The sequence below is a fragment of the Colletes gigas genome, unplaced genomic scaffold, assembly GCF_013123115.1.
Source record: "Colletes gigas isolate AHSC1104 unplaced genomic scaffold, ASM1312311v1 Colletes_gigas_Sc00035, whole genome shotgun sequence".
Lineage (NCBI taxonomy): Eukaryota > Metazoa > Arthropoda > Insecta > Hymenoptera > Colletidae > Colletes > Colletes gigas.
Window position 1 is genome coordinate 1,249,572 of NW_025106664.1, and position 25,585 is coordinate 1,275,156.

Genomic DNA, 25,585 nt, shown 5'->3' on the forward strand with positions numbered 1-25,585 from the left:
ATTGACAAACCCGGCGAAAGTGATTGACTGTAAACGCATCCAATTTGTATTAACAGCTTTATCGAGGCCGCCCCGTGAAACCGCGATGTAAATCAATGATCAAGGGTTATTTGCAGTCTCCATGCCCGGCGAGCGGATACCCGTTGAAAAGCCCTAATTCGTTTACGACTTACAAAACGAGCCTTTTGGGAGCGCGCAACTGGTAGCCAAACAATTTCTCTAACGCATCCCCCATGATTCGTCCCAGGGGTAACATCGACGAAATAAAATCGCGCGGCTCGACGGCTTGAAAACGCGAGCCACGAAAACGTCGAGCGAGAGGAACGTTTTTGGAATCGATAATTATCGAATGGTCATCGGGCGCGGGGATACGTTTACGAAATAGCCGATTTTGTGCCGAATTTAGTTTGCACGGTGTGCTCGGGAGGGAGAGAAAGAGGCAAGAGCGATGCTATTTACTTGACCGAATCATGTCATGGATCTAAAAGTAAAATTATCGTTAGAAGTTGCGTCAGGTAGCGGCCAAGCAGCGAACAACGTGTTTTAATTCTTTGATTGGACGGACAACTTTTGTCGCTGTTTGTTTCGCTGGTTTTTCGTGTTAAAAAGATTGAAAAAATCTCCAGAGAATTATAAAATCAACCGAACCTCTACGAAAGTATGTGTGTGGAAAGTGATTCGAGTTTCTGCAATGCAGTGTTGAAAGAAGTAATTTTTGTGTGCACGAAGTTGACTATCCTTACGATTTTGATAGCTCGAGTTTAATTGCTGAGTTAAACGCTGTTTGAAACAAAATTTCTGCTTAAGGTATCGAGTTATTCAGCCTTCGATCGTGTGCTTACGCAAACGAACGGAGGTCTAATTAAGAACACATGTCAGGCGCATCGACACTTACCGTATCAACTATCGCTTCGAACGTCACATTTTTCTCATTATAACGATTTATCCAATGGGATCTTTGTATCATGGCTCGAAAATATCATTTTCGAATACAAATATTTTTTTATTTTTTTTTTATTCAAAGTCTTGTAATTTATGACTTATATTTCTAAAGAGGTATCAGATAAGTATTAATCATCTTTTCAAAGTTAATGAAATTAATGATTTTAAAAAAATTCGTTGTCAACAAAACTTTCAATATCAATATTCCAGCTGAGGGTTAAATAAGTTTAAATAAAAATGAGAAGTTTCTCAGAAATATAGAAAACTCTTCTGCTATGTTTCCAGAAAATAAATGAATTAAAATATCGACGCTCTTGGGTGTCTCGAGTGTCGAAGGTTCATTTTGGGGATCAATTTGTTCCTCTTGGTGTTATGCAGAGGGTTCTCATTCGATTAAATCGTATTGGATTATTATAAGAACCGTAGTATCTTTATCCTTTCTCTCCGCGAGAAATGATCGGTGTAACGTAACAACGAAAATAAGGCCCGCTCAACATAAACTCGTTGTTTCGAATTCCCCATAGGGATCTGATTGCAAACGAATGCGGCAGGGTTACAGTCTCCCTTCATAGACGATTAATCCAGTTTACTCGCAGACGTTGCCTCGGTATGGGGTTCCTGTAAGCCGAGAATCCGCACAAACGTCCCTCCCGCGCTTAAATATATTCAATTACGAAGCTCGAGGCTCGTCGGACTCTTCTCCGACTTTCCCCCCTTTCTTTCCTTTCTTTTTTACGCACTCTGGTTTGTCGCTTTTGGCCACACGGCTGTACTTTTCGCGTTCGTAAGATCCGCCTTCTTCTAGACAAGCATATATACAAGTTACTCCCACTTAAAGATTCACTCGTAAAAGGAAAGAAACTTGTTTTCCATTTGTTTTTATCAAATGTTGTTTTCGTTACACTGTGTTACTTCTTTTTGTATTTACTCAAATACAAATCCTTAAATATCTCAATGGACTCATACCAGAAACAATCTTTTTCCCCCATTTACAACGAATCGCCAATATAGTGTTTGATTACGAGTGGTCATAATTATACATATTTACGTAGTTTCGACAAAATTTCACTCAACGAGTTTCATACAAAATCACCTTCGTGCATACAGATAATCCATAAATACACGCCCATACTCCAAAAGATGAATCTACACACTGAAAGAAAGTCCTCGTGCAAGACTTACTCGCGTATCAAGAAGTTTGGTCACACACACACCTGCGAGTAGAACAGATAAAGAACCATCGTCGAGGTCGATTCGTCGTCCACGTAACGAAACTCGAACAGTTTTCGGAGTCACTGTGGTTACGTTCTCGATGTTCGCTCGATGCAGGAGGGGTTGGGAGTTAAAGTAGTGCCGGAATAACGGAGAAATATGAGCGCGAAGAAGAGGCAGCGGTAAAGGTTGGGATCGGAGGGGGCGAGAAGACGGGAGGGAGGGTAAAAAAAGAGGAGAGTTAAGCCTACAGGCTACAGCCAAAGGTATCGGGCTGCCGGGTACTGGCAAAGCGAAAGCAGAAGGGAGACAGGCATCTCGCCCTTCTTTTGTCCCTGGGCCTCGGTCCGATATTGAAATGGAGTCGTTTGAGTGTGAATAATTTGCTTTACCCAGGCCACCCCTCCTAGCCCCCTACCAACGACTCCACGCTATCCTGCCTTCTCTTCTCTGCCAGTTAGTCTCTCTTACGATCGCCCTTCGACATTGCCACGTTTCGCGAGTCACGGCAACCGATTCGAACTTTTCGACGATTTTACGTTAAATCGGTATTCCCACGTTGTCACTGCGCACAACCAGCCCCGTGTCGCGAGAGCATGAACCAGATCGTCCGTTAACCCCTTTTGCAGTACGATTCTTTTTTTTTCTTCTATGTTCGCGTTAATCTACGAGGGGACTTCCCCTAAGCGTCAGACAGCATCCTAACGCTATTATAAACGTTATAATTCATTACCGAAAATTTAGAATCGATAGACCTCCGGACGAAAATGTCTAATTTTGTTATAGATACCTGTTTAATGGTTATGCTATATGTTTATTGTACCTTGTATTAATTAAAATCACTGAGAATTTTAAATAATTGTACTTTGTTTGTTCTAACGGTTTTAATAAATTTATTTCTAGTAAACTGAATATTTTTTTCATTCCTCCCCTTCTTTGCACATCTCTAAATCGTCTGGTAAAGGAAAATAGTATTATATCTCAGTATGGGTGTTGAAGCCTCTATCGAGAATGGATAGATCTGTATAAATGTATGGAATGTACTGTTTTAACAGGATTGAAACATGCCTGGACGTTTCGATTTTATTTTTAGTAACGTGAGACACGAAGCAGTGAAAATTTCGTTGCAGCATTGATAGCACTTAAAAGTTCGCGTGTACGCAGTCGCCATACGAAATAATGACTCGTCGTTGTATTATGGATGTCTGTAACAATATTTTGATCCGTGACAAGACGAGTCCGTGCATGCATTGAATCTAAAAGATATTTTGGGCGCGTATTTATGCGAATATTTTTCCTTATTTTTACGATCCATGGAACTAAGAGATACGAACATTTCAAAATAAAGCTGGTTCAAAAATAAGCTAACTTATAGTTCGTTTAGCAAAACGAGTAAAAAGTGTGTGGTCAATATAGACATTATCGAAGTAAACAGTAATTATTTATTCGCGAATTTCTTATTTTCTGTTTGTAGAGCGACTGTATTCAACGCACACGCATGAATTAACTCATCGAGCTGCCTCTATTATCGATGACGCGATAATTAGGAGGCGTTATTCAACGTACACATATATTTATGTACAAATGAAACGGGACAATCGTAATATAAAGTATGTAATTTGTCCTAGGATCTAAGATAAATCACATAATTTTCCCTACGAGCTGTACGATATTTCATTTATAGTAAAAATGAATATAACAAAAGTTATTGTAAATTATGAATATAATTTATCAAAATGTATCCCCAAATCTTCCACCTCTAATATCTTACGAGAGTCAATAATAGTAAAAGTCTGTGAACTTGTGCCTCCATAAAAATGAACAAAAAATACATATCAAGCAGTATTGAAACAATTCGTGCAATAATATTTTCCAATAAATACCACATTTGACGAATTAAACGTTAATCGGAACAATTTACGAGTTGCTACAGTTCTTTTTGTCTCCTATTATAAGTAGGAAAGCGAATATATCGCGAACAGAAGTGTATCTGTCATTATAAATTCAGAAGGACGATCGCACGCCCGACCCTGATGTCGTCGTGCACGTCGCCTCCATCCTCCTTTTCTCCTAGCTAGACCGAGTCCACCGCTGAATTTATTAGCACGAAAAAAGATCATAGTCACGCGTGATCCGTGCGCGGAATCGATTAGAACTGCGAGCGTTTGCAAATTCGACGGAGTTAAAATTAAATCGCTGCATAATCGACGGGATCCCCGACAGAGACTCGCCGGTCGCATTGATACGATCGACGTGATCGGTCGTCGTTCTTCAATGAGGGGGAATCGGCCATGGACAATGTATGACAAGTTCTCGGTGATTCAGTTGATGACCCGCGGAATGTTAATGTGTGTCTTAGAAATTTTTACCCGACCTCCAGAGATTCCTCGCGTGGACTTATTTTTGACGTTTCGTCACACGATGGTTATTCTCGAAATTCTCGAAATATTTATCAACCCTAAAGATGTACGAAACTAACAACGACCACGCTTCAGCTTTGATTCTCATTGCGTATTTAGTTTAGAAATTATTACTTCGATCAAACTTATCTGTTCTTGGTCAACGAAGGTTTATTGTATAATAATAAAATACAATATAGAATCGTTTCATCAGGCGAATGTAATACTAGTGCTTCCAGTCACAGACTGATTTAGACTGATTCATTCTTTTCTAGATAATTGGTAAACTCTCACGAGATATATGATTCTTGACTAGTATTGTAAAATAAAAAGATAAATTATTGCTCCAAAGCCTGAAGAAAATAAGCAATAGAACGGGTGAGCAGCTGAAGAGGTATGCGGAGAAGAGGATAATGAGATTCGAGGCGTTGAAAAATAAGTTCTTTTATAAAGAACGTGTCTCGAAACACCGAAAAAAAGCGAAGGTAAAACGCCACCGGATGATGAGCCAACAATGATCGAGGATTCATCAGTCTTTTAGGAGGTCAATGTCATCCGACGGCCGGCAAACCGACGAGGATCTCCTTAAACATGCAGACCACATACTGGACTCAGTGTATATAATCCACGGCTGGTGGGCATCAGAAATCAGTCAACTCTAAAAGTCAATCGAGTAACATACTACCACTACAATGAAGGTAGCTTCTCTCATGACATCTTTCAAACATCCGCGTTACAATTTAAATTAACTCTTATTCACATTTATTATCACTCGACCAAACATTACTGCTCAATCGGTTCAAAGTAACTATAATTTACTAGTCGTGTCGAAACGACAGTCTTTAAGTTCCACGAGAAAATATACTCACAAAGGCATAATTAATTTCATCCTGAACATATACAAATAGCTAACAAAAGATCATGGAATATAATTAAAAAGTATTAATTTAACGAACAGGTATTCCTGGCTGTCGCACTCCTGGTCGCTGCAGTTGCTGCAGAACCACCAAGGTACCGTCCACAACAGAGGCAGTATTATTTCGCTAAACAGCAAGAAGAAACCCCAGCTGAAGCACCTTACCCGGCATCCGGATCGAGGCCAGCTGGACCAGCCTTTAATCTTCCCCAGAGAGAGTCTCAGGCGCCTCAGCAGCAATACGGAGCGCCTGAACAGCAATACGGAGCACCTCAACAGCAATACGGAGCACCTCAACAACAATACGGAGAACCCAGCGTTCCTCAGCAACAGTACGGTGGACCTGGCGCGTTTCAGCCGCAATATGCAGGATTCAACGGACGTCAGCAACAATTTGGAAGACCCAGCACGCCGCAGCAGCAATACGGATCACCCAACGAGCCTCAGTCGCAGTATGGAGCGCCTCAGCAACAGTACGGAGCGCCTCAAGAAGCCACCACCACCGAAGTGCCCAGCACCACCGAACTGGACGACGCCAGTACCGTCACAAGCGTCACCGAGTCTGAGGTGAGAGGAGTTCCAAGCCAACGAAAGCCGAACGGAAGAATTTGGCGAGAGTTCCGGTTAAATTTACCGCGACTCTGCACGATTCCTTTCCGCGGACGGAAACCTCCAGACAAACGGTCGAATTAGATTTTCACCGAAACGTCGTATTACGTGTTATTGGATTTGTTGTAGTTCGCTGCAACAAGAACGAGGAACGCAGGAATGCAGACGGTTTGGCACGAGCCTACAGGACTCGACGTGGATACGCGCGGAATTTTAACACACGTCGATCCTCCGCATCCTCCCTCGTTCTCGTTCCTTTCCGTCTCTCGTTGCTACGCTCTTAACGACATTTGTATTCAAGTCATCGTTTACTTTCGATCGCTGTTCAGGCACGCGTGTGCCCCTACCAAATTCAAAACCGGTGTTACGCAACCTGTAATGCAGTCGACCGTGATTCGAGGCCTCGAGATCGGCCGAAAAACGATGACTTCAAATCTAAATAGAACCGCGCCAGAATCTTTCCGGTGTTCCGCGACCACTCATAGTTTCCAGACCAACTTGACGTTTCTTTTTTTCCAGTCCGAGCCCGTGAACTCCGTGAACGAGCTCGAGGACGAAGACGTGGACGAGCAGCAGCCACAGCAGTCCGGCGAGTACTACATCGCCCTCCCTGACGGACGTCTTCAGCGCGTGCGATACATCAGCCGTCAGAACATCGAGGCCATGAAGTACTTCGCGAAGATTCGCGCTGAGAACGTGGAACCTCTTCGCGGGCCCATCTACGCCTACAGTCCCCTACAGAAGCTGCAAATACTGCCAGCTGGTCTCCAAGTATCCGTCGCGCCGATCGCGCCGATCGCAGCTGCGTCTGCAGACTCGAAACCGCAGAAACTCGAAATCAACCCGGTTGCCAGCCAAGTGCAATACCAATACGACAATCCAGCCGGCGTCATTCCGCTGCCCACCGGCCCAGTGAGCTCCCCCTACACTACTTACACGACTAATTACCAAGTACCCGCCAGCGAGTCCAGATACCTTCTGACCTTGCAGTAAGATCGAAAGAGAACGAAATTTTCGTGTATTTATGTGTAAATTTATGTATTCTGACGAGGATCCCGACGCGTACTAATTCAATTTCTCCGAACTCGTACATGTGTAGATATAATGGGTCGAATCTATATCGTAATTGTAACTTAGGGTTGACGCAACAATAAAACTGATGATTACCACGCTATTAATTCGTCTATTCTATTGTGCAAGCCTCTTCTGTGTTTAATTATTAATCCCTTGACGTACGATTTAATTTCAAATAATTAAGAGAAAGAATAGATTTGTTTTACGAATACCTCGTAAATGTAAAAATGTGTTGATTTTTAATATATAAGTCTTGATGACCAGTGAGTGCCTCATGATTGTGAAACTTGACATCAAGAACTTATAATATTTATAATATTCGTGTTCTTCGCTATCGTGTGTAGTATTTACGTAATTTCAAAATTGATAAGTACCAGAGATTTATAAGTTTTCCGATCGTTTTAGAAATTTCAAATTTCTGATCTAATTTTATGATTTTATGCCTTGGTGTATCTTATCTGACGAAAACTAGAGATAAATAATATATAAGAAATTTTGTGTTCTTGTTGTATACTTTGAACAGTAATTGTAGATTTCGAAGTTAGCTAGCTGGCGAGTGTAAAACGGATCATTTTGTTTGATACCGTTATACTCGTGCACGTATGACGTTCGAAAGACTGTATCGAGAAGGTAATAGGAGAAATTCTGTGTAAGAATTACCTTAGTCGTGGCACGTGGACGCGAGCATAGACAGGAGAGTGTATTGGTGCGAGAACCGTCGGCATGTAGACGCGCCTAACCGCAAAATTCCAGAAATTTAATATCTCGCTCGACTCTACCGGGGTTGGCCGTTTCATAAGTTCACTCCGACACAACCAATCCCTCGTCAGGATCCTCCTGAAATTCTACAGCCACGTTCCAACCCATCAAAATGTTCTCCCTTTCTCCTCGATGGTTGCTTTTCATCGTATCCCACAACCGCCGCGGCCAATTTCTTCCTGCCCGACGCAATAAAATTACAAAATTCGCTTTTCGTTTAATTCCCAACGATGTCTAGTCGTACTGGACCAACGCACAGATACGCATAAAACGTAGAAAAAAAGATGATCGAATAAAATAAACCGAGAAAATCGATCGCGTCGATGATAAGATCCTCCATTTTGTCCAAATTTCTCAATTTTGCCACGATTGTAATATAGTAATGCTTCGCAGCAGTGAAAATAGCAAAGAGTGTGTTCTGTTTCATATTTTTCCACGTAACAAATGGTTTTCGAATAATTTAGGTGGCAGGTCTTGGCGAACCTGTACAATCAATTTAAACTGAGACGAACGTTCAGAATATTTAAAATTTTATCACTGGTCCGTCGATATTTTTTAAATTGTAACAAATCAAACAATTGCGACTATAGAATAAACGTAACTAACTAGAATTTTCGTTATCCAAAAAAGGCTTCATTAGCAGGCGACGCCATATTAGCTCATGGTAGCTATTCTTCACAAAATGGAGCACACTCTACACCTAGTGCAACAATATTTACATTCGTAAAGTACTACGCAAAATTGAATTTTCGAACAACGAGGTACAGTCGACGTTTCCATCCACCAATATTATTTCCAGTGATCGATACCGAAACAATTCGAGCGGATCGTGCGGGTGGTCTCGGCAAATCCTCGGTAAACTTTTCAAAACCTTAAGTAGGGCTGATCTCGGTCGAGAACAAAGGGATTTCGATGACGCTAAGTACCTTCAAGACGCAAGAGCGTCTAGGTTGGAACCAAATTTTAGATTGGCCAATTACTCCGGCCAAACGGTCAAGACCAATTAAACTCCGCCGATCTTAAGACCGGGACCAGTTGGTAAGAGAGCTGCGGTTGTTTGAAAGCCCCCCTCCCTTCGTTCTCGGTCTCTGAACAGGGAACGATTCTCGTGAATCCCGAGACGAGTTTCTTTGGACACTCCTAAACTCTCGCGAAGTATCTATTTTCCATTTTCTGGGTTGAACTTCGCTTCACGTTCGATAGTCGGGGAAAAGAGAAACAGAGAGGGACCGTACAGCTTCGAGAAACAAAGTTTCCTGTCCAGATCTCGATCGTTCCCTCTCATTGTTCTCGCTTCGTGACAGAGACGCCTGCACTTGAACCAAATCAATCGGCGCGTGATCCTTCCCACGGGATATTAACTTTTCCGGAAGTTACCTTCGTCGTTTTTTTTTTACTTCCTCCCCTCAGTCTGTCACCCTTGTTCTCCGACGAGTTCCTTGTTTTCATCCGGCGATGCTTTATTTTTAGAAAATGTGCGAGGAAAAGCGTCTGCCATTTAGGAATGGCGTCGTGGACTGCGCTGGTTTTTAATAAACACGTTTTAAATAACCCTTCGGTGTGTGATTATTTTTGTAGCTGAAGAGGAGGCAGGAGGGTCGCGAAGACGGTAGATTCTGGTATTATGTAATCGTATTGAAGATTAATCCAACAACGATGGAACAGCCCAGTTAGGCATAAGTTAGTATTGCTTTTCACGTTTTCGTTTATGTAATAAATTGAATTAAATTCTAAGATGAATAGATATAGTACAGTTTTGGATACTTTTTATTCTTTGATCTTTTTAACTTCTACTTGGTTGTCCTTTTTGTTAGCAAAGTGTAATGAGCCATCTTGACTTTTTTATTTAATCGTCAAAATAATTACACGAGGTTCGCCACTATATTTTGAGAAATTGGATTATCGAGTAAATTATAATTTCGTGAAATACATTTGTTGTCTTCGCACATTACACAAAGTTTGAAGACTGTTTCCACCAGCCTTTGCAAGGTATTTGTACAAAGTCTCACGCAGGTGTTTTTATCGAGCGTTGTAATTAATTAAAATGGAAATATATTCTTGCAATAGCTTCGCCCAGACCAGTTCATTTACATAATATTATTAAAACACGTGATGAAGTAATGATTGCGCGCGGTGTAACACTACACCCATCGAGTATTCTATTCTCAGCAGATTAATTATTACGTTATGTTGCCTCCGAAACAAAGGCAAAGACGGTATTGCAGTTGCATTGTTAACGACTTTATCCAATCAGATAAATCTACCCTTGCATCAGAATCGTCGACGATAATGTTCCACTGTGAAATTCAGCATGCATACATCCGGTGCTAACTCTTAAGAAAGAAATCACGACTGCGATTACCTTCGAGTAAAAATGAAACGTATCAAAGAAAAGCTCAAAATTTAGGACACGATACCAAAATAATACAATACTATCGACACCAGTCCGCAAATTATAATCTGGTATCAGACAGTATCGAACGCGTGGGTATCGATTTAAAAAATAAACAAATTTTGATGCGTTATTTGCGAATGAAGATTCCAATGAAGGTTCCAAAGTACAGAATCATGGCGAAACTGCGAAACAAAGCTGTCAGGTCTGACTCGACGTCCAGCAAAGTTCTAGATCAGCGTGGGACACACGGAGTCCACGGTTTCGAAGTGGCGCGGATCGTGAGACGAGCCATGAGAACCAGCCACGACCACCCGCAAACATGGAAAAGACTAAAGAGCGACAAACGCGATGGCGGCGGAGAATAGAAACGAAGGGTAAGAAAAGACGCTTGAGGTCAGGGAGCGACGTTCCGACGTGAAAGTACGCCGGGGCAATTCGACCAAACCATCGACGGGGGTTAACGCTCCTCGCGTAGGATTCTATAGGCACGCCTGGCCAAGAAAAAGGGTAGCTAGCATTCTCGCTTTCGCGCACCGCGGGCACCGTGGTGCTCTGTGTTTACGGTCGTTTGTCTCTCACGAGGGCCCAGATTAAGAAAATAGCGGGAGGTCCACTCCCCCCAGCGATTACTGTGAGAACGCGATCAAACCAATATCTTTTCTCGACTGCAGAGAAATAATCGCGACACTTGGAGACTATTCGATATGTGACCATCAGTAGACCCTAGGCAATTCTCTTAATTGATACAGTATTGTATCCGTACTAGGTACTGCTTATCTCAAAATTTATGAACTGAATTTTGTTTTTTAAAACAAAAATACGAAACGTTGGAATGTCGATCACTATATCGTTTTATACCCTAGGAATGGTTTATCGCGATATCAAGAAAATTGGTATAGTAGTGTTCGAATTATCTGACACCCGGTTATCCGAACAAGTATAATAGAACGTGGAAAAGTTATTCGGCGAAATTAAAAAATTTTAAATCATCCTAAAAAAATTATTTTTAGTTGCAGGAGTCAATTATAAGCATTTTTGATGAATATACATACCCCCGAAATCCTAACCATTTTTGAGAAAAAAATTCGAGTAGGTGTGAAATTTTTCGACAAAATTAAAAAATTTCAAGTCTTCTAAAAAAAATTATTTTTAATTGCAGGGATCAATTACAATCATTTTTGGTCAATAGACATACCCCCAAAATCCTAACCACTTTTGAGAAAATAATTCGAGTAAGTGTAGAAATTTTTCGGCGAAAATGAAAAGTTTCAAATAATTCTGGAAAAATTATTGTTGGTCGCGGGGGTCAATTACAAACATTTTTGGTGAATAGACATAGCCCCGAAATCCTACGCATTTTCGAGAAAAAAAATTCCTTACCGGAAATATAATGAGCGATCCCTTTTGGTGTTTGTGAAATATTAGGTGCAGATACTTGATACTTTCTGGAGTAGAAATAATTAATATGGAACAATTATTTATATCTCAAAAAGTGTCGAGTATCTGCACCTGATATTTCACATACACCAAAAGGGATCTGTTATCATCCTACAAAAAGCACTTTAAAATCGAAGTTGATCAGTTCGTGACCTGCCCTCGTCATAATATTCGGAGACTATAATCAAAATATGTTGTAATATTAATGCACCCACGGCGTGCGAGTTTCTTACCGTGATTCCAACAGCGATTGGATTCTCTAGGCTGAGAGTCATTCATTTAGGGTAGGCCTGTTCAGCGATCTCACGCGGTAGCAGACGATAGAATGTAAAACAATGAGAGAAAAGGAGACGGTAGAAGGCAGTAGCTCCCACGTAGGTACCTACGCCACGCAGACGTACCGTAGAAACGGTAGTGATTGGAGATCCCCCGTCGACAGGCACGTCGAACTCTTTTTGACTCTTTCGAGGTCGGCACCTGCTCTTGCTTGCCTGCTTGCTTGCTACCGACGAGAAAGCCTTTGTGATCCTTCCGTCTGCATATCCCTCGTAGTTTTCAGAATCCGCGCGCACAGGCATGTTTGTGCCAGTGTGATGTGCAACGAGTATACGCATTGCGTCACAGGGCACGTCGATATTGAACCGGAGGGTACCAAAACAATAAGGTTCCTACTGCGCTTACATCGGTACGCTTTTGTACGTGAGAACTCGCTGCTTGATTAATATCGCCGAATTAATACGAATGCAGGGGGGAAAGAGAGAGAGAGAGAGAGAGAGAGAGAGAGAGAGAGAGAGAGAGAGAGTCAAAGTACGAGGGATCCTCTCGTTTTCTTCTGTTAAAATTTTTCACATTTCTGTTTACGATTTCAACGCGGAGGCGGGTATAAATATTACTCGCTACGTATTTTCGAGCCCTATAATTATTATTTCATCTCCTGGCTCTTATCGAACAAGCAATAAATAGACTGCGGATCTTTATGCAAATGTTTATTAATAGAATTAATGAAACAAAAGCTCTGTAGGGGGTTGTTTCAAGTGTTTCTTATATTTTTGCATTTTCAGTGCATTCTGATGTTTTTTGAGAACCAAAATTTCTCATAAATACATAAACCACTCTTAAATTTTATAAATCATCTACATAAATTCTCTAATTGTGCAGAATAGTCGATTAATAATCGTCGTATGGTATCCTTTAATTTTGTAATTGGATCTGTTGTCTGCGTTAAAAAATTAATTGAATTGAATTTTATGGCCACGTACAGTTTTCCAAAAAATTTAATATTTTCTTCGTTGAATACACGATTAGATCTCAGAGCATTATAGAAATAATTAAATTGATTTTGCAATGATTTTTTACATTAATATATATGTCGAGTCAAGCAATAATTAAGTAATCGTTGCAATTACAGATAGGTCTAGATTTGAATAAATAAAAACGAAACGCGTCCTCGAGCGTCGTGTTTGCATATCCAAAAGCGAATCGAGAATATTAGGACAGCTGCGGAGCGAAGTCGTACGATATTCCTCGCGCATGATGATCATAAATTCAATCGTCTGTGGTACGACGAACATGCTCCTCTGATTGTGTAACATTACGTAACGCCTCCGGTGATTGATTTGTGTGCAAGCGACACGTTCACTTATGTAATCGATAGCACACCAAGTGTTACACTACCGAACATCATGTCATGTTCTTATTTTTCATTTTGCACCGAACTTATAGCAAAATAAACGAAGCCGTAATCCGACTGCGGTCACCGATGGTGATCAACCTTCAGGAACGTCAGCACAATGCGCTAGTTCGTTCGATGCAAGGCATTTTTCCAACGTCGAATCGTGCCTAGCCTTTTCAAATTCAACTATTCACCGTTCGAACCATTTTGCATAAGAATTACAATTTTTAAAAATGATATGAAAATTTATTTTTAGGGAGGAATTCAGAAACAGACTATATCGAAAAAGAAAATAATGGCAATTATACGAAATTATGGCCCCCTCACCGATCTGGATGATATTGAAATATATATGTTGTAGATATTGACCCCTTGACGTACGATTTAATTCAAAATAATTTTTCAAATGTATACTAGTTAATTTTATTCTTACAAAGAATAAATTTATTTTACGATTTCCTCATGAATGTAAAGAGGCGTTGATTTTAATATATATGACTTGATGGCAAGTGAGTACGTCAAGGGGTTAACATTCTAAGCAATTTTTTTTTCTAAGAAATTTATATTAATTACTCCCATCGTGTAAATACGTTGCAACTGTCTTCGATGCCGAATAATTACCAAAAATAACAAAGTTACTTCCCCCGGGGGAATTTTTCGCGAACTCGGTCTCGAAACTTCGCAGACGCGCCGCGTGCGTCGAACGAGTTAACGATAGTTTGCTGAAAACAAGGGTCGCGAGAGCCACCTTGAAACGCTCCAAGGAAGAAACGATTACTAGCTGGCGCCGCAAAGGTAACGAAAGCAGAAGAGTCGGTCGACGACCCTCGGAACGTAGGGGGGGGGGAAAAAGGAAAGAAATTCCGAAGGGGGTTGTTGACAACTCCCTTTAAACTCCCGGCTCCGTTTCTAACCCCGCCCACGCAACGAAAACGCGGAAGCCGCGTGGAGTACCTTTTACCAGCGCGGATCTCACGCGGTTCTCTTTATAACACGTAACACGTACTTGGCATTATTCGTATGGCAGTCACGTTATATTCATCTCGACGGGGTTGGTACGCGCCGTGTGAACGTTGCCTAAACGAGCCTCGGTGTGTGTCGACTCGTGGAAAGAGAAAAGCGTTTCCCGGTGCAATGTATGTATATCGATTGGCATTACGAGGCAGATCAGTCGACCTACCCCCCAAGTCGGTGCACCCTCACCCGCGAAGAAAACGCCGACTGAGGAAAGAGATCTCCGCCGCTCCTCTCGTCTTCTTATCCGCTCGCGGCTGAGACACTTTGTCACCCTCTCACGCGCTTCCCTCGATCGAGCATGACCTGGACGACGCTAAAGCCTCAGGACGCGTCAAAAAGAATCCAACAGAGGCAAACGAAGACGGATAGATCTTTATTGTAGTCCTCGGTAGCGAGATCGGTTTCGGCGACGCGAAAGATTGATCGTCGTGGGGCGGCAATTAGGAGCGAAACGAACGATTATGTATACTTTGGTAATTATTTTCTTCATCGATACCGGCTCGAGGCTTACTTCTTCTTATTAACCTGCGTTACAAAGCGAGTTGGGATGGAATAAACGTTTACTTTAATTGCTACTAATTTCATAAGTAAAGAATACTCGAGGGGTGTGAAGTACATTTGACCAAATTTGCTGGATTTAGATTTAACATTTCTGCGTTTTTTTTTATGAGATGGAAGGATGTACGAGGCAACGAATTATTGCTACATATGCTACAATAGACGCTGTAACAATGAGACGTGTATGGGGGGCGACAGTTCAAAGACTACAACGTTGCAACGCTGCAAATGGCCGACATTTTGAACGTACTTCGCGAAATGGTAAGCTTCAGGACAAACGTACCTCTCGGTACTTTTATACTCGGAATATACCGATCTGTCAGAATCGAAAATACAAAATTAGACATTTAAACAAAGGTCTTTGTATCTCCTCTATATCTCCACTTGCAACAATAAAATTTATATCATAGAATAAGTAACATTTTCTCGCTTCGTTCGAAATAATCAAGCCATACGATAATATGGGTGACAGAACTTTTAATAGTTGGAACTAAAACAATTCTCAAATTGAAATGTTAAAGTAAATTTCAGCGAGGTAACGAGAGTAAGGTCTACAACAAGTACTAAGTTCTACTTTAATTGCTACTAATTTCAAGAATAAAGGTCAATTCGTCAGATAATGTACACTATGCTCAAAATAAATGACATTTCCTCGCATCATAGCCAAGATACTCGAGCGGATCAATGTTCATTCATGTTTAACAGTGAAACGAGCATCGTCGATGGGATTCTAAAATAATTCTATAAAGCGGTACATCGGTCAGAACGAATTCGATACGTCTGGCGTAAAGTCACGAGCGCGGGGGTGGAGAAAAAAAAACTGTTATCGACGACACGAAGCCCGAGGAAGATAGCGGGCGCACAATATGTTTCGCGGAACGCACGTACGCGATATTTGCGGGGGCGCAAAACGTTGGCCAAAGACTGGCCAGCGGTCGGAGCATCGGTGCATCGGATCACGTAGTTGCAACGACCGCGGAATTTCATCTCCGAATTCCGGCGTGTATTTTCAACTAGTTCGAACGGAAGAATTTTTCCTCGACCACCGATTTCTGGATGCGGTCGGGAATCCGTAATAGCCGGCCGCGGGGGCCCCGGGCTGATTTGCGCGCGGCACGTACAGGAATTGCTAAACCAACGTGGAGAAAGACGCGAGTTCGTTATTTCTCTCGGTTGCACGGCAAATAGCGCTCGATACACAATACGGGGCGAACTTTTCTCTCTGCGGAAGACCGCAGAGCTTCCACGCGCAATAGCTCACCGCAATAGATCGACGATGCGTTTTACACGATCAACCGCCGCGCGAGTCGCGCCCATTGACATTCGTCCTCGATTAGGGACACCAAAATTGTCGGGCGGAGAACCCCCCGGCGCGGAATAAAGGCAAAAACGTTATAAATGCACGATAGGATCAGGTAAAATTGAAATTTCTGACAACGCCCCCTAACCCTCGAACACATATTTGCTCTCTTGTATGGAATATAAAACCTCAGGAATCCAGGCAAAACTTCCTGCTAAAAATTCAAATTCATCCATAGCAACAAATAACATTCTATGTGGCTAATGATCTCGTTGTTGATGCGATATTAAGGTTTTAATTGAACAAAATTGAGATTTTTCATATTGTATTACTATTTTGTGGCTATTTAACAACTCGTGTAAGTCAAACTTGGAATATAAATATTCAAAAATACAAACGTGTAACATAAAGTATTGAATCGAGTCTACACGATGCCAACTTTTTAGCTTTGCATAGTACACGCAACTCGAAATTAATCCCAGTTATTCGCAACACATTCCATTATACATTTACAAGAGTAGTACCAATAGATTTCAAGTTTCTTCCAACGAAACGATCTCGTTTGAACTACCCCTAACGCAGACCGAGTCAAGAGGCAAACTTTAGCGACTAAAAGAATTTTGAGAAACGGTGGTTCGTTTAATTTGTTCTTAATGTTTTGAACCGTGATTATGAATGTAAAATCAGACCCACCGAGATTTGCAACCAATTAATATCAATACACCATCTATCTTATGAGGCTCCATCTTGGACTGTCCGAGAGAAACCCAATTATATAATAAAATTTAGTCGTAATAATTCATTTTTCAGCGAGTAGAGTTTGGGAGGAAAAGGGCGTATGTTTCTAAGAATGTGTTTACTACGCAAGCTGGTTTCCTCGTTAAGCTTGCCACGTGTATCCGCATAATGAACGACAGAACCTGGAGGAAACGTGCCACGGGTTGCGGTGCGAGCCTCGCGATTACGGAACGCCCAGGTTTTTACCGTTCGCTCGATGGCGTAGATATTCATCGACGTCGGCCGTTCATCGACGCGGACGGGAATAAAACGGAAGACAAAGGAGCGCACCACGTTGTTGCTGGATAACGCGGCGACAGCGGGGGTGGGTGCGCAAGACGTTGCCGTGGATGGTAATCCGAGCTGCGGCGGGAGGTCAGTCTTCAAAGATTGACGAGCACGATAAATCGACCGGTAGTGACACCGATTTGAATGACTCGACGCGACAACTCACTGACCTGCGAATCCAATGCATAGAGTTTCTCTCTCGGCTCCGCTGCACCGCGAACGATCCAAGGAACGCAACACGTTCCGTGTTAAGGAAACCCTCGTAAATATTCGAGCTCGTACAGGGTGTTTCTGAAACGTTCCAGAAAACCTGCCACGATCTATTTACTCCTTAACGCCCACGCCATTCCCCTACTACGGCAAATTAACGTACTAATACCGTTTCACCGAGCCACTTTATTCTTGCCTTACGTTTAACTTACTACTTTATAATGCTCGTATGAAATTAAAACAAATAAGAAAAATTGTACGAAAAAACAAATTTTGAAGATAAACGTGTTCAAAATGGGACTTCTAGGCAATATTACAGAAAGATATTAATGAAAAAAATAATTTTTGCCAGAGTTCTAGCATCAATTCGAACGATGGTTTTCAAACATGGCCGACACTCTCGTAATACGAAAATTTTGTACGAGGAAGTAAATTTTGAAGATAAATGTGTTCAAAATAGGACTCCTGGGCAATATTACAAAAAGGTATTAATGAAAAAAATAATAAAAAACAATTATTGCCAGAATTCCAGCATCAATTCAAACAATCGTTTTCAAACATGGCCGACACACTCGTAAGACGAAAATTTTGTACGAGGAAGTAAATTTTGATGATAAACACGTTCAAAATGAGACTCCTGCACAATATTACAGAACGGTATTAATGAAAAAAATGCTAAAAAATAGTTGTTGCCAGAAATTTAGCATCAATTCGAACGATGGTTTTCAAACGAGATCAATGCACTCGTAAGACGAAAATTTCGAATCGTTAACTATCATTTTAATAAAATCTGACGAGTAAATAAGGGTTTAAGAATAAATTACAAAGGTACCTTTACTTTCTACCCTTCGGTAAATCCTCTTTTTCAAGATTCTCTTCTCGCGATGGTCCATAAATGGAGCAACAGTTTTCGAAAGAATCAACAGTGACCGTGACATCGGATATCAGAGCCCCGGAATCGCGCGACTTGGTCAAACTTTCCTCGTCCGTTCGCTCGGTCCGGGAGTACAATAAAGAAAAAAGTACAAAAAAAAAGAAAAAAAACTGAAGAACGAACCGCTGAATTTCTCTCTAAAAATTTTTCCTTTTCTGTCGGTCGGAAAGGATCTACTAGCGGAGAGAGGTCGTACAAAAGGTATCGGGGAACCATTAATATGCGGATCGCGTGTTTCCGCGTCGGGAGGATTCACGTCGACGTAGCTGCGTCGAGCAACAAGAACAACGAGGACGATGACAAGGACGATGCCGTAGTCGACGACAACAACGACAACGACCCACAGAGGTCGGTATTGTCCTGGCTCCACGATAAAAGGTTTCGCATCGTTGCAATGGCGTGTGCACGTACCTACTGGGACAGAGAGTTCGAGAAGAAGAAGTAGAAGCAGCAGACACGGAGCGAAAAAGAAAGGCAGAAACGCAGACAAAACGGCGCGGAGGGACGGGGGCGAAGCGCTTGGGGGGAAAAAAACGAGGAAAGAAAAGCAAAGGGAGATCGGGTGCACCAGATAAAGAGGTCGACGATAATGCTTTCAGTACACCCCGAGTTTCGTAGCGGAGACCGCGCGCACCGGGCGGCCATTATATTGTTTTACTCTCTGTATCTCAGCCAGAGATCAACCAGCGCGCCGCGGAGAGTGTTCTGTAATACACCTTCGACGACAACCACGATGCTGGGACCTATGACGAGCGTCGTACGCCAACCAGAGACCACCGCCGAAACAACGAGAATCGCAGGGGAGCGAGGCAAAACTCCGAGGCTAGGTCGAAACGGTGCAAATGGCGTTCGCGTGTTGCCCGACCAAACAAAGTTCCTTTTGCCCGGGGACGAAAGACGCTGATGCTTTGACGAACCTTGAGAAATTAAACTGATAAGCTTCTCGAACTTTACCGTGGTTTAAGTAATTAATCCGCGACGCGTTTCTTCGGTTACTCGTCGTGCAGAATTTTTTGTGAACACGATTCCTAGGGGGGACAAATATGTTTAATTTAGGAATATTTTTTAGTGTTTAGTTTAGTAATTGTTGGAGTACATTTCTCTTGTATCGCCTACCCCTTATGTTGGGCACAGAAATTTCCTGTTTTTTTAAAGGGTGCTTCTCAAGAGGTTTAGAAACCATGTTTTATAAAGTTCGATACTTAATATACAAGGCGGGTGTAAATTCGTAATACTTGTTTTCAATTTACCCCACGAAGGTCCATCAAAATTGGTGATTAGTGTGCATTCCCCTTCTGGGTTAGACATCATCGAACACGCATTAGAACACAGCTGGACATCGTTGAGTTCACTTTACGATTCAGAGCGTTTGGACGCTTCGAAGAACATACAGAGTGTGCCCGAAAAACTTTGCCAACATACTCTACAAGCGAAATTAATGATGACCATGACACCAGTTACATCAGTGAATTTTAATCAATTCGAAAATTCTTTCTCTTTTGCTAGTTGCTGCAGCGAGTGATGTCGCGGTCAACGACACGTCAGAGACATCGAAATTTTTGGACGTCGTTTCAGGACTCATCTTTCTCCCCTTGTCGCTCGCGTGTCAGCGCCGGGTAGCACAGGACCCGAGAGGTGAAAAAACAATGGTCTTACGACCCGAAACCCTTTCGTTTCGATCACTACGGAGTCTCTTTGCGCTCTTGTCTCCTTTCTTTCTTGGCCTCTCTTGTTCGTTTCTGCCGTCGCGCTCTCCTCTTCCTTTATTCGCGTCCTCTCTTTTCTCGCCACCCTCTCATAGAATTCTTCTGCATGCCGCCGCGTCCCGTCTCGCCTCGCCTCGCCTCGCCTCGTCTCGTCTCGTCTCGTCTCGTCTCGTGCATCGACACAATGCAACTTATTGTCAGGGATGCACTGTGGATCAGTCTCACCAGACACCCCAATGATACCGACGACGTCGACGACGACTACGATGGCGTCGACGAGCTCCAAGCGACGCACGACTATTTAGTAGACGCTTAAGCAACGCGCATGCTGCTTCGAATTCATCCCGGATCAACTTACAATTTTCAGAAGCTGAAAGTGATTATGCACGACTATTCTGGAAACTGGAACGAACCGTAGCTCTTTTCTAATCCATAAAGAAAAAGATTCAATCTTCATGCGCGGCCATCTTTTGATGATATGCAATTTCTACGAAGTTATTTCTTTTTAAATGTTTTTCCCTCGACATAATTGATAAACGTATGTTAAAGTACTGACATGGGTCACGTAACGACGATGCAGAACGAACCAGTACTGAAATCACAACTGATTTTTTTCAACGAAGCTGCCGGATACGTTCGAGGAAAGTTTGCACGCAGATTGCAAAGATCGATGACCAATTTTTGTTTATCGTCGTTCCAGCCGCCCGCACAAAACCATGAATTCGCAAAGCATCGGTTAATCGGGTCTTTCGATTCATACACGAGGTATTATTTTGTATTCCGTCAGAGTAGAAGGGATACAATCAAATATGGTAACTGTTGCGAGCACTCAACCGCACGTGGACCCCGGGGGTCGGATTATCTCCGCGTTGCTGCAGGGTTGCTGCCGTTTATACATAGGATAACCCGTGTCAGGAGGGTTGTTTCTCCGTTCCTCTTCGTTTCTCCGCTTTCGTCTTTCCGTCTGTTCGCGTCTCTCTCGCTCAGGCATGTTCGTTCGTCTTCGTCTTTTGAGATTCCCCCTTGCGCGGAGTTTCGACCGATACGAGAAACGGAGAACGCCTCGGGCCAATCAGAAACGACAACTGGCACCCCCCCTTTCAAAAAGCAAAGCAAAAGCAGATTACGGCGCAATCATCGCACCAATTCTACCATCGGCTCCTATCCTCTTGATGGAAGCCCCGTTTGAAATTCTGCCCCGCGCCTGGTCCGTTTAGGCAAATCGCGGCGTCGTCTTATCGCGACGCTATATTTGCAAATTTCTTTATTTGTCACTCCTCTTGGAACGGGGTTCCATCGATTGCAGCGTCGATAAACGAAATTATTTAATTAGCTGATGAACGAACATAGTGCCTTTTTCGAAAATAAATGGTCAGACATCGAACGATACGTAAATGCGATCTAATAGTGTACTTATTTTTAGCGAATTGACAAAATGATGAATATATGAATGATAGATAAATTGTTTGAGTAGCTCTAAGAAATTGTAAAATATCGATTTTTTGAGAAATGCAAAAAGATACTGACATCGAGTCCAATAGACATGGGAAATTCGTTATTATTATGTTCCAGAACAGTAGTCATATAATAGATATTATGTACATACGTGATCCGTACAATAAAAGCCTATATTGCTGTTAGATCCGAGCCTGTATTTTTAGCAACGTGTACGAAAATTCTGTATCAGTGTTTGTTACATATATTCTCCAAACGTCCATAAACGTTCATCGTACGGCCTATATCGATCTGAGCTTCTAAAAGCGTATTCCGTACTCGAAGAACCAACGATAGGAGACGTTAATTTTGAATTCCATTTAAAGCATAATAACGCCTCCTAAAAGGAATTCCAAACCCCCCTTTTCAATAACAAACTTCTCTAATGATGAGAGGACTTTTATTTCTCATTATAGATCAGTCTTGACTGTGAGACCGTAAGATGTTGACTCGATACTAAATTGAAGAGCTAAGAATGTGTTTTAAAAAATTTATAAAAATTCCATAGTCACTTTTGTTGAATACCTATACTCTCCCAACCCCTACAAGCGTTCAGCGCACGGTCTATAGCGATCGACCGACCGTGTACAGACATTCACAGCATAGAAAGAATAATACTAATTTTTAACCCTTAATTGGATTATTGGGGCTCTCCATAAGTTTAAACTAATATCGTATAATTATTTGAAAATTTACGTAATCCTCCATTATTTTTTAAATGCTTCAACACGTTGACTGCCAGATCAAACTCCTCAAATTACAAGGGAAATTAAATTTGTTTGTAGACAACTGGTAACTAGCAAACCCATCATTTATGATTGAATTTATTTTCACAGACTCGTTGAAATTTAAGGGCCCTACCTAGCTTTATTTTCTTTGACATTTAAGCTTGAGAATTAATTTTTTTAACTCCTTGGTGAAAAGTCGTGTCACCCATATGTGGGTGACGTGGCAGTCAATGTGATAAAGGGAAGTTGACTTCCATTTACCAATTGGATAAAAATTAAAATTAAGTCAAATAATTCAGCTGAGATTGAGAGTCCAAAGGGTTAATAGATTCTATAGCTGGTGTTTGCAAGTGCTTGACAGATTATCGTGTCAGTATAATAGCGTTGCACGAAGTAGTGTTTAATTTCATTCGAATCCCAGACATCGACCGTGAAAATTGCATCGTGCATACCTCTTTTCGACGATTTTTAACCGCGATTTCGAATCCCAATCCTTCACGATCGAGACCTTCGTTTGGCGACGCGTATTCTCGTCCACGCGACCCGAAACGATACGCGCGGAGATTCTCCCGCCGGAAGGCGTAAGATTCCGGCAACCCGAAGTTAAAAAAAGAACACAGGAAACATACGTGCATACACGGGGTTGCTTTTCGCTGCTCATGACACCGCCTGCCACCCTGGCGGGAAAACGCCGGGGCAAAAGAAATCGCACGTTTGATGTACCGCCAAAGGGAACGCGTGCATGACCGTACGATGAAAGAGAGACAGGAGAGGGGGGAAGGGGACCAAACCAGCAGGAGAGAGAATATTCCGTCGGTCGAGGTACAATTTCGTGTGGGTTGGTTGGTCGACTGCAACCACGTTTCTACATCCCCCAATCCCTCACCCCTCCAACTCTCTCTCTCTCTCTCTTTCTCTCTCTGGCTCTCTATCTTTCTCTCGTTTCGCTTAAATGTTACAATTATTACCGGAAAAGCGTTGTATACGCATGTGGGAAACCGCGGGACCCACCGACGGAATTACATTGATATTAGTATCGTTTCAGCCGGCAGATTAATTAATTAAAACGTACCTTACACGCGCCTCTTCTCTTATTCTCCGCTCCTCTCCCCCGTGTTTCTCATTGCTGGCCACTTTTACCACATGCGAAACGCACAGCCGACCGCGCGTCGGTTTTCTGATTCCGCGGCGAAAATACCGCGAATTTGACGGCTTCGCTAACCCGTGCTACTCGAAAATACGGTCTCGCGTCGGATTTGTCGGGGATATTACTTACTGGGAGGGTTATTACTTCGATGATGCTCGGAGGAACGAATTTAGAGATCGAACGACCACAGTTGGACATTTTTTCTAAATGCTTAATCTTTCCACAATTTCCAGTGATTCTTAAAACGAAGTCAATTTACGAATCACGTTTCATTTCAAGAATCATTGCTTTCAAATGTAATATATCGCAGTGTACCTTTTTACAAGTCCACAACACTCTTCGTATGCTTTCAAAGAAAGCTTTATGCTAATGGATTTGATACAACTAAGATCGTATGAAATTATTCTATAGTTTAGACATTTAACATACAAATGTTATATGTTAAATATCATTATTTGGACCTTGGGTCACGCATGTTTCGATCGATTTTAGCGTGTGCGTTTCGTGTCAAGAACATAATCCGTATTGTTAACGATGCAGAGACTCGGTCGAATAATAATTAGCAGTACTGTAAGTGCGTAGGAGGTCTCTCTTACCTTTTTTCGCGTGCAGAATGTCGGCGGGATCCGGTGGCAAGGCTGTACAGTGACTCGGACTTAAGCTGGGTTGCAACGATGGAAATGGACTCCCAGCGCCCGATGGATACCTAATGTAAATGCGTTCGATAATGATAATGAAACGAGAGCTTGCACAGCTCAACCCGATAACTTTCTCGTCAAAACTTTGGAAATACGTTCTATGGATAGAAATAGAAATTAACAGAAACGGACACGTCGATTTATATTATCTTTTTTTTATCAAACAATTACTTAAACCGCCAAACAATATTTTTAGAAATATATCAACCTCAACATTTATAGTTATGTTATTCATTGAGATTTAAGTATTCGACGAATAAGACTTTATTAAATTTTTTATGTATTAAAGACTGGAAGGAAATGCAAGTACAGAGTACTGTGATAAATATGAAATAAAAATTATCAACCGATAGAAGTGGATAAAACTATCTGAGTAACGTATATCGACTTCGCGATGAATAAGAATGACTTCATCTGTTAGAAACCGTTATGATAGGAATAATAATGAAGTTACCAGTTCTCCAAGGCTATGTCATGCGTTTTGCAATCTGCAAACGAGACTATCAGTTTTCTAGTAACTTTTCCAAATAATCGCCAACAAAATTACAATTTGTTTCCATTTATGATCGATTTAAAATTTATTGTGCCCTAAGTATGCGACCTATTAGGAACTCGTAAAGTTCTCCTTTCCACATTGGCCAAAAAGATCTTCCACTAGCTCCTCACTTTTCCTCGCGAAATCCTTTAATCGAATTATTTTCATTAACGTCTGTACGTGGAAGAAAAAATTGCCATAGGCAGTCGGTCAATCACCAGTATCTGCGTGCGTTGAACGCTTATAGGCGTTCGGAAAATACACATATGTATGTATGTGATAAGTTCAGTACAGCAATTTCATCGTCGTCTTTCATAATGAAAGGATTAAATTCGACATTCGATTTAGTATTTAAGAAGAAACAGGAATATTAATTTAGATCGTGTAATAATCAGTGATTGTAACCGTAACTCAAACCCTTGTACGACTATGTAATAAAGTAATTAATAAAAAAAATATAAGATGTTCACGCAGTTACTAGACAGCGTCATAAATATGTCAATTTATTATGTTTGTGAAACTTTTTTATATACTTATCATTTACGAGAAAATTGCTGGCTGGTAATAGCGTGTACAGCCTGTATAATAACCCACATAATCAGGTTATTTTTACACGATGACACGCAGTAACCCGGTTATCTTAGCCTGAAAACGGGTTACAGAAGTTCGTTGAAACTTGCAATTTATCGGCTATTATTATTTTATATATATAAATACACATAAAAATGTTTACGAAGTTTTTAAGAGATCCCTTCTTTTTAATTAATTTAAAATTCCA

At 41.6% G+C, this 25,585-nt stretch overlaps 2 protein-coding genes across 2 annotated transcripts in view; one reads left to right on the forward strand and one right to left on the reverse strand.

Annotated features, from left to right (window-relative positions):
* LOC122402345 (paired box protein Pax-6-like) overlaps positions 1-25,585 on the reverse strand; it is a 71,451-nt gene that overhangs the window by 13,535 nt on the left and 32,331 nt on the right. The window contains exon 5 of the mRNA XM_043405050.1: positions 24,171-24,280. Within this exon, the coding sequence (XP_043260985.1) occupies positions 24,171-24,280 (110 nt within the window). The remainder of the gene's footprint in view (positions 1-24,170; positions 24,281-25,585) is intronic.
* LOC122402409 (alpha/beta-gliadin-like) lies at positions 5,210-7,244 on the forward strand. Its single transcript, XM_043405171.1, has 3 exons — positions 5,210-5,251; positions 5,512-6,036; positions 6,598-7,244. The coding sequence occupies exons 1-3, from the start codon at positions 5,246-5,248 to the stop codon at positions 7,069-7,071; spliced, it is 1,005 nt and encodes a 334-aa protein (XP_043261106.1). The 5' UTR covers positions 5,210-5,245; the 3' UTR covers positions 7,072-7,244.

Bases quoted from the DNA above. Each gene is read 5' to 3' on its own strand.
- LOC122402409 (XM_043405171.1), top strand. The intron at 6,037-6,597 runs GTGAGAGGAGTT...CTTTTTTTCCAG, and splicing joins CAAGCGTCACCGAGTCTGAG to TCCGAGCCCGTGAACTCCGT.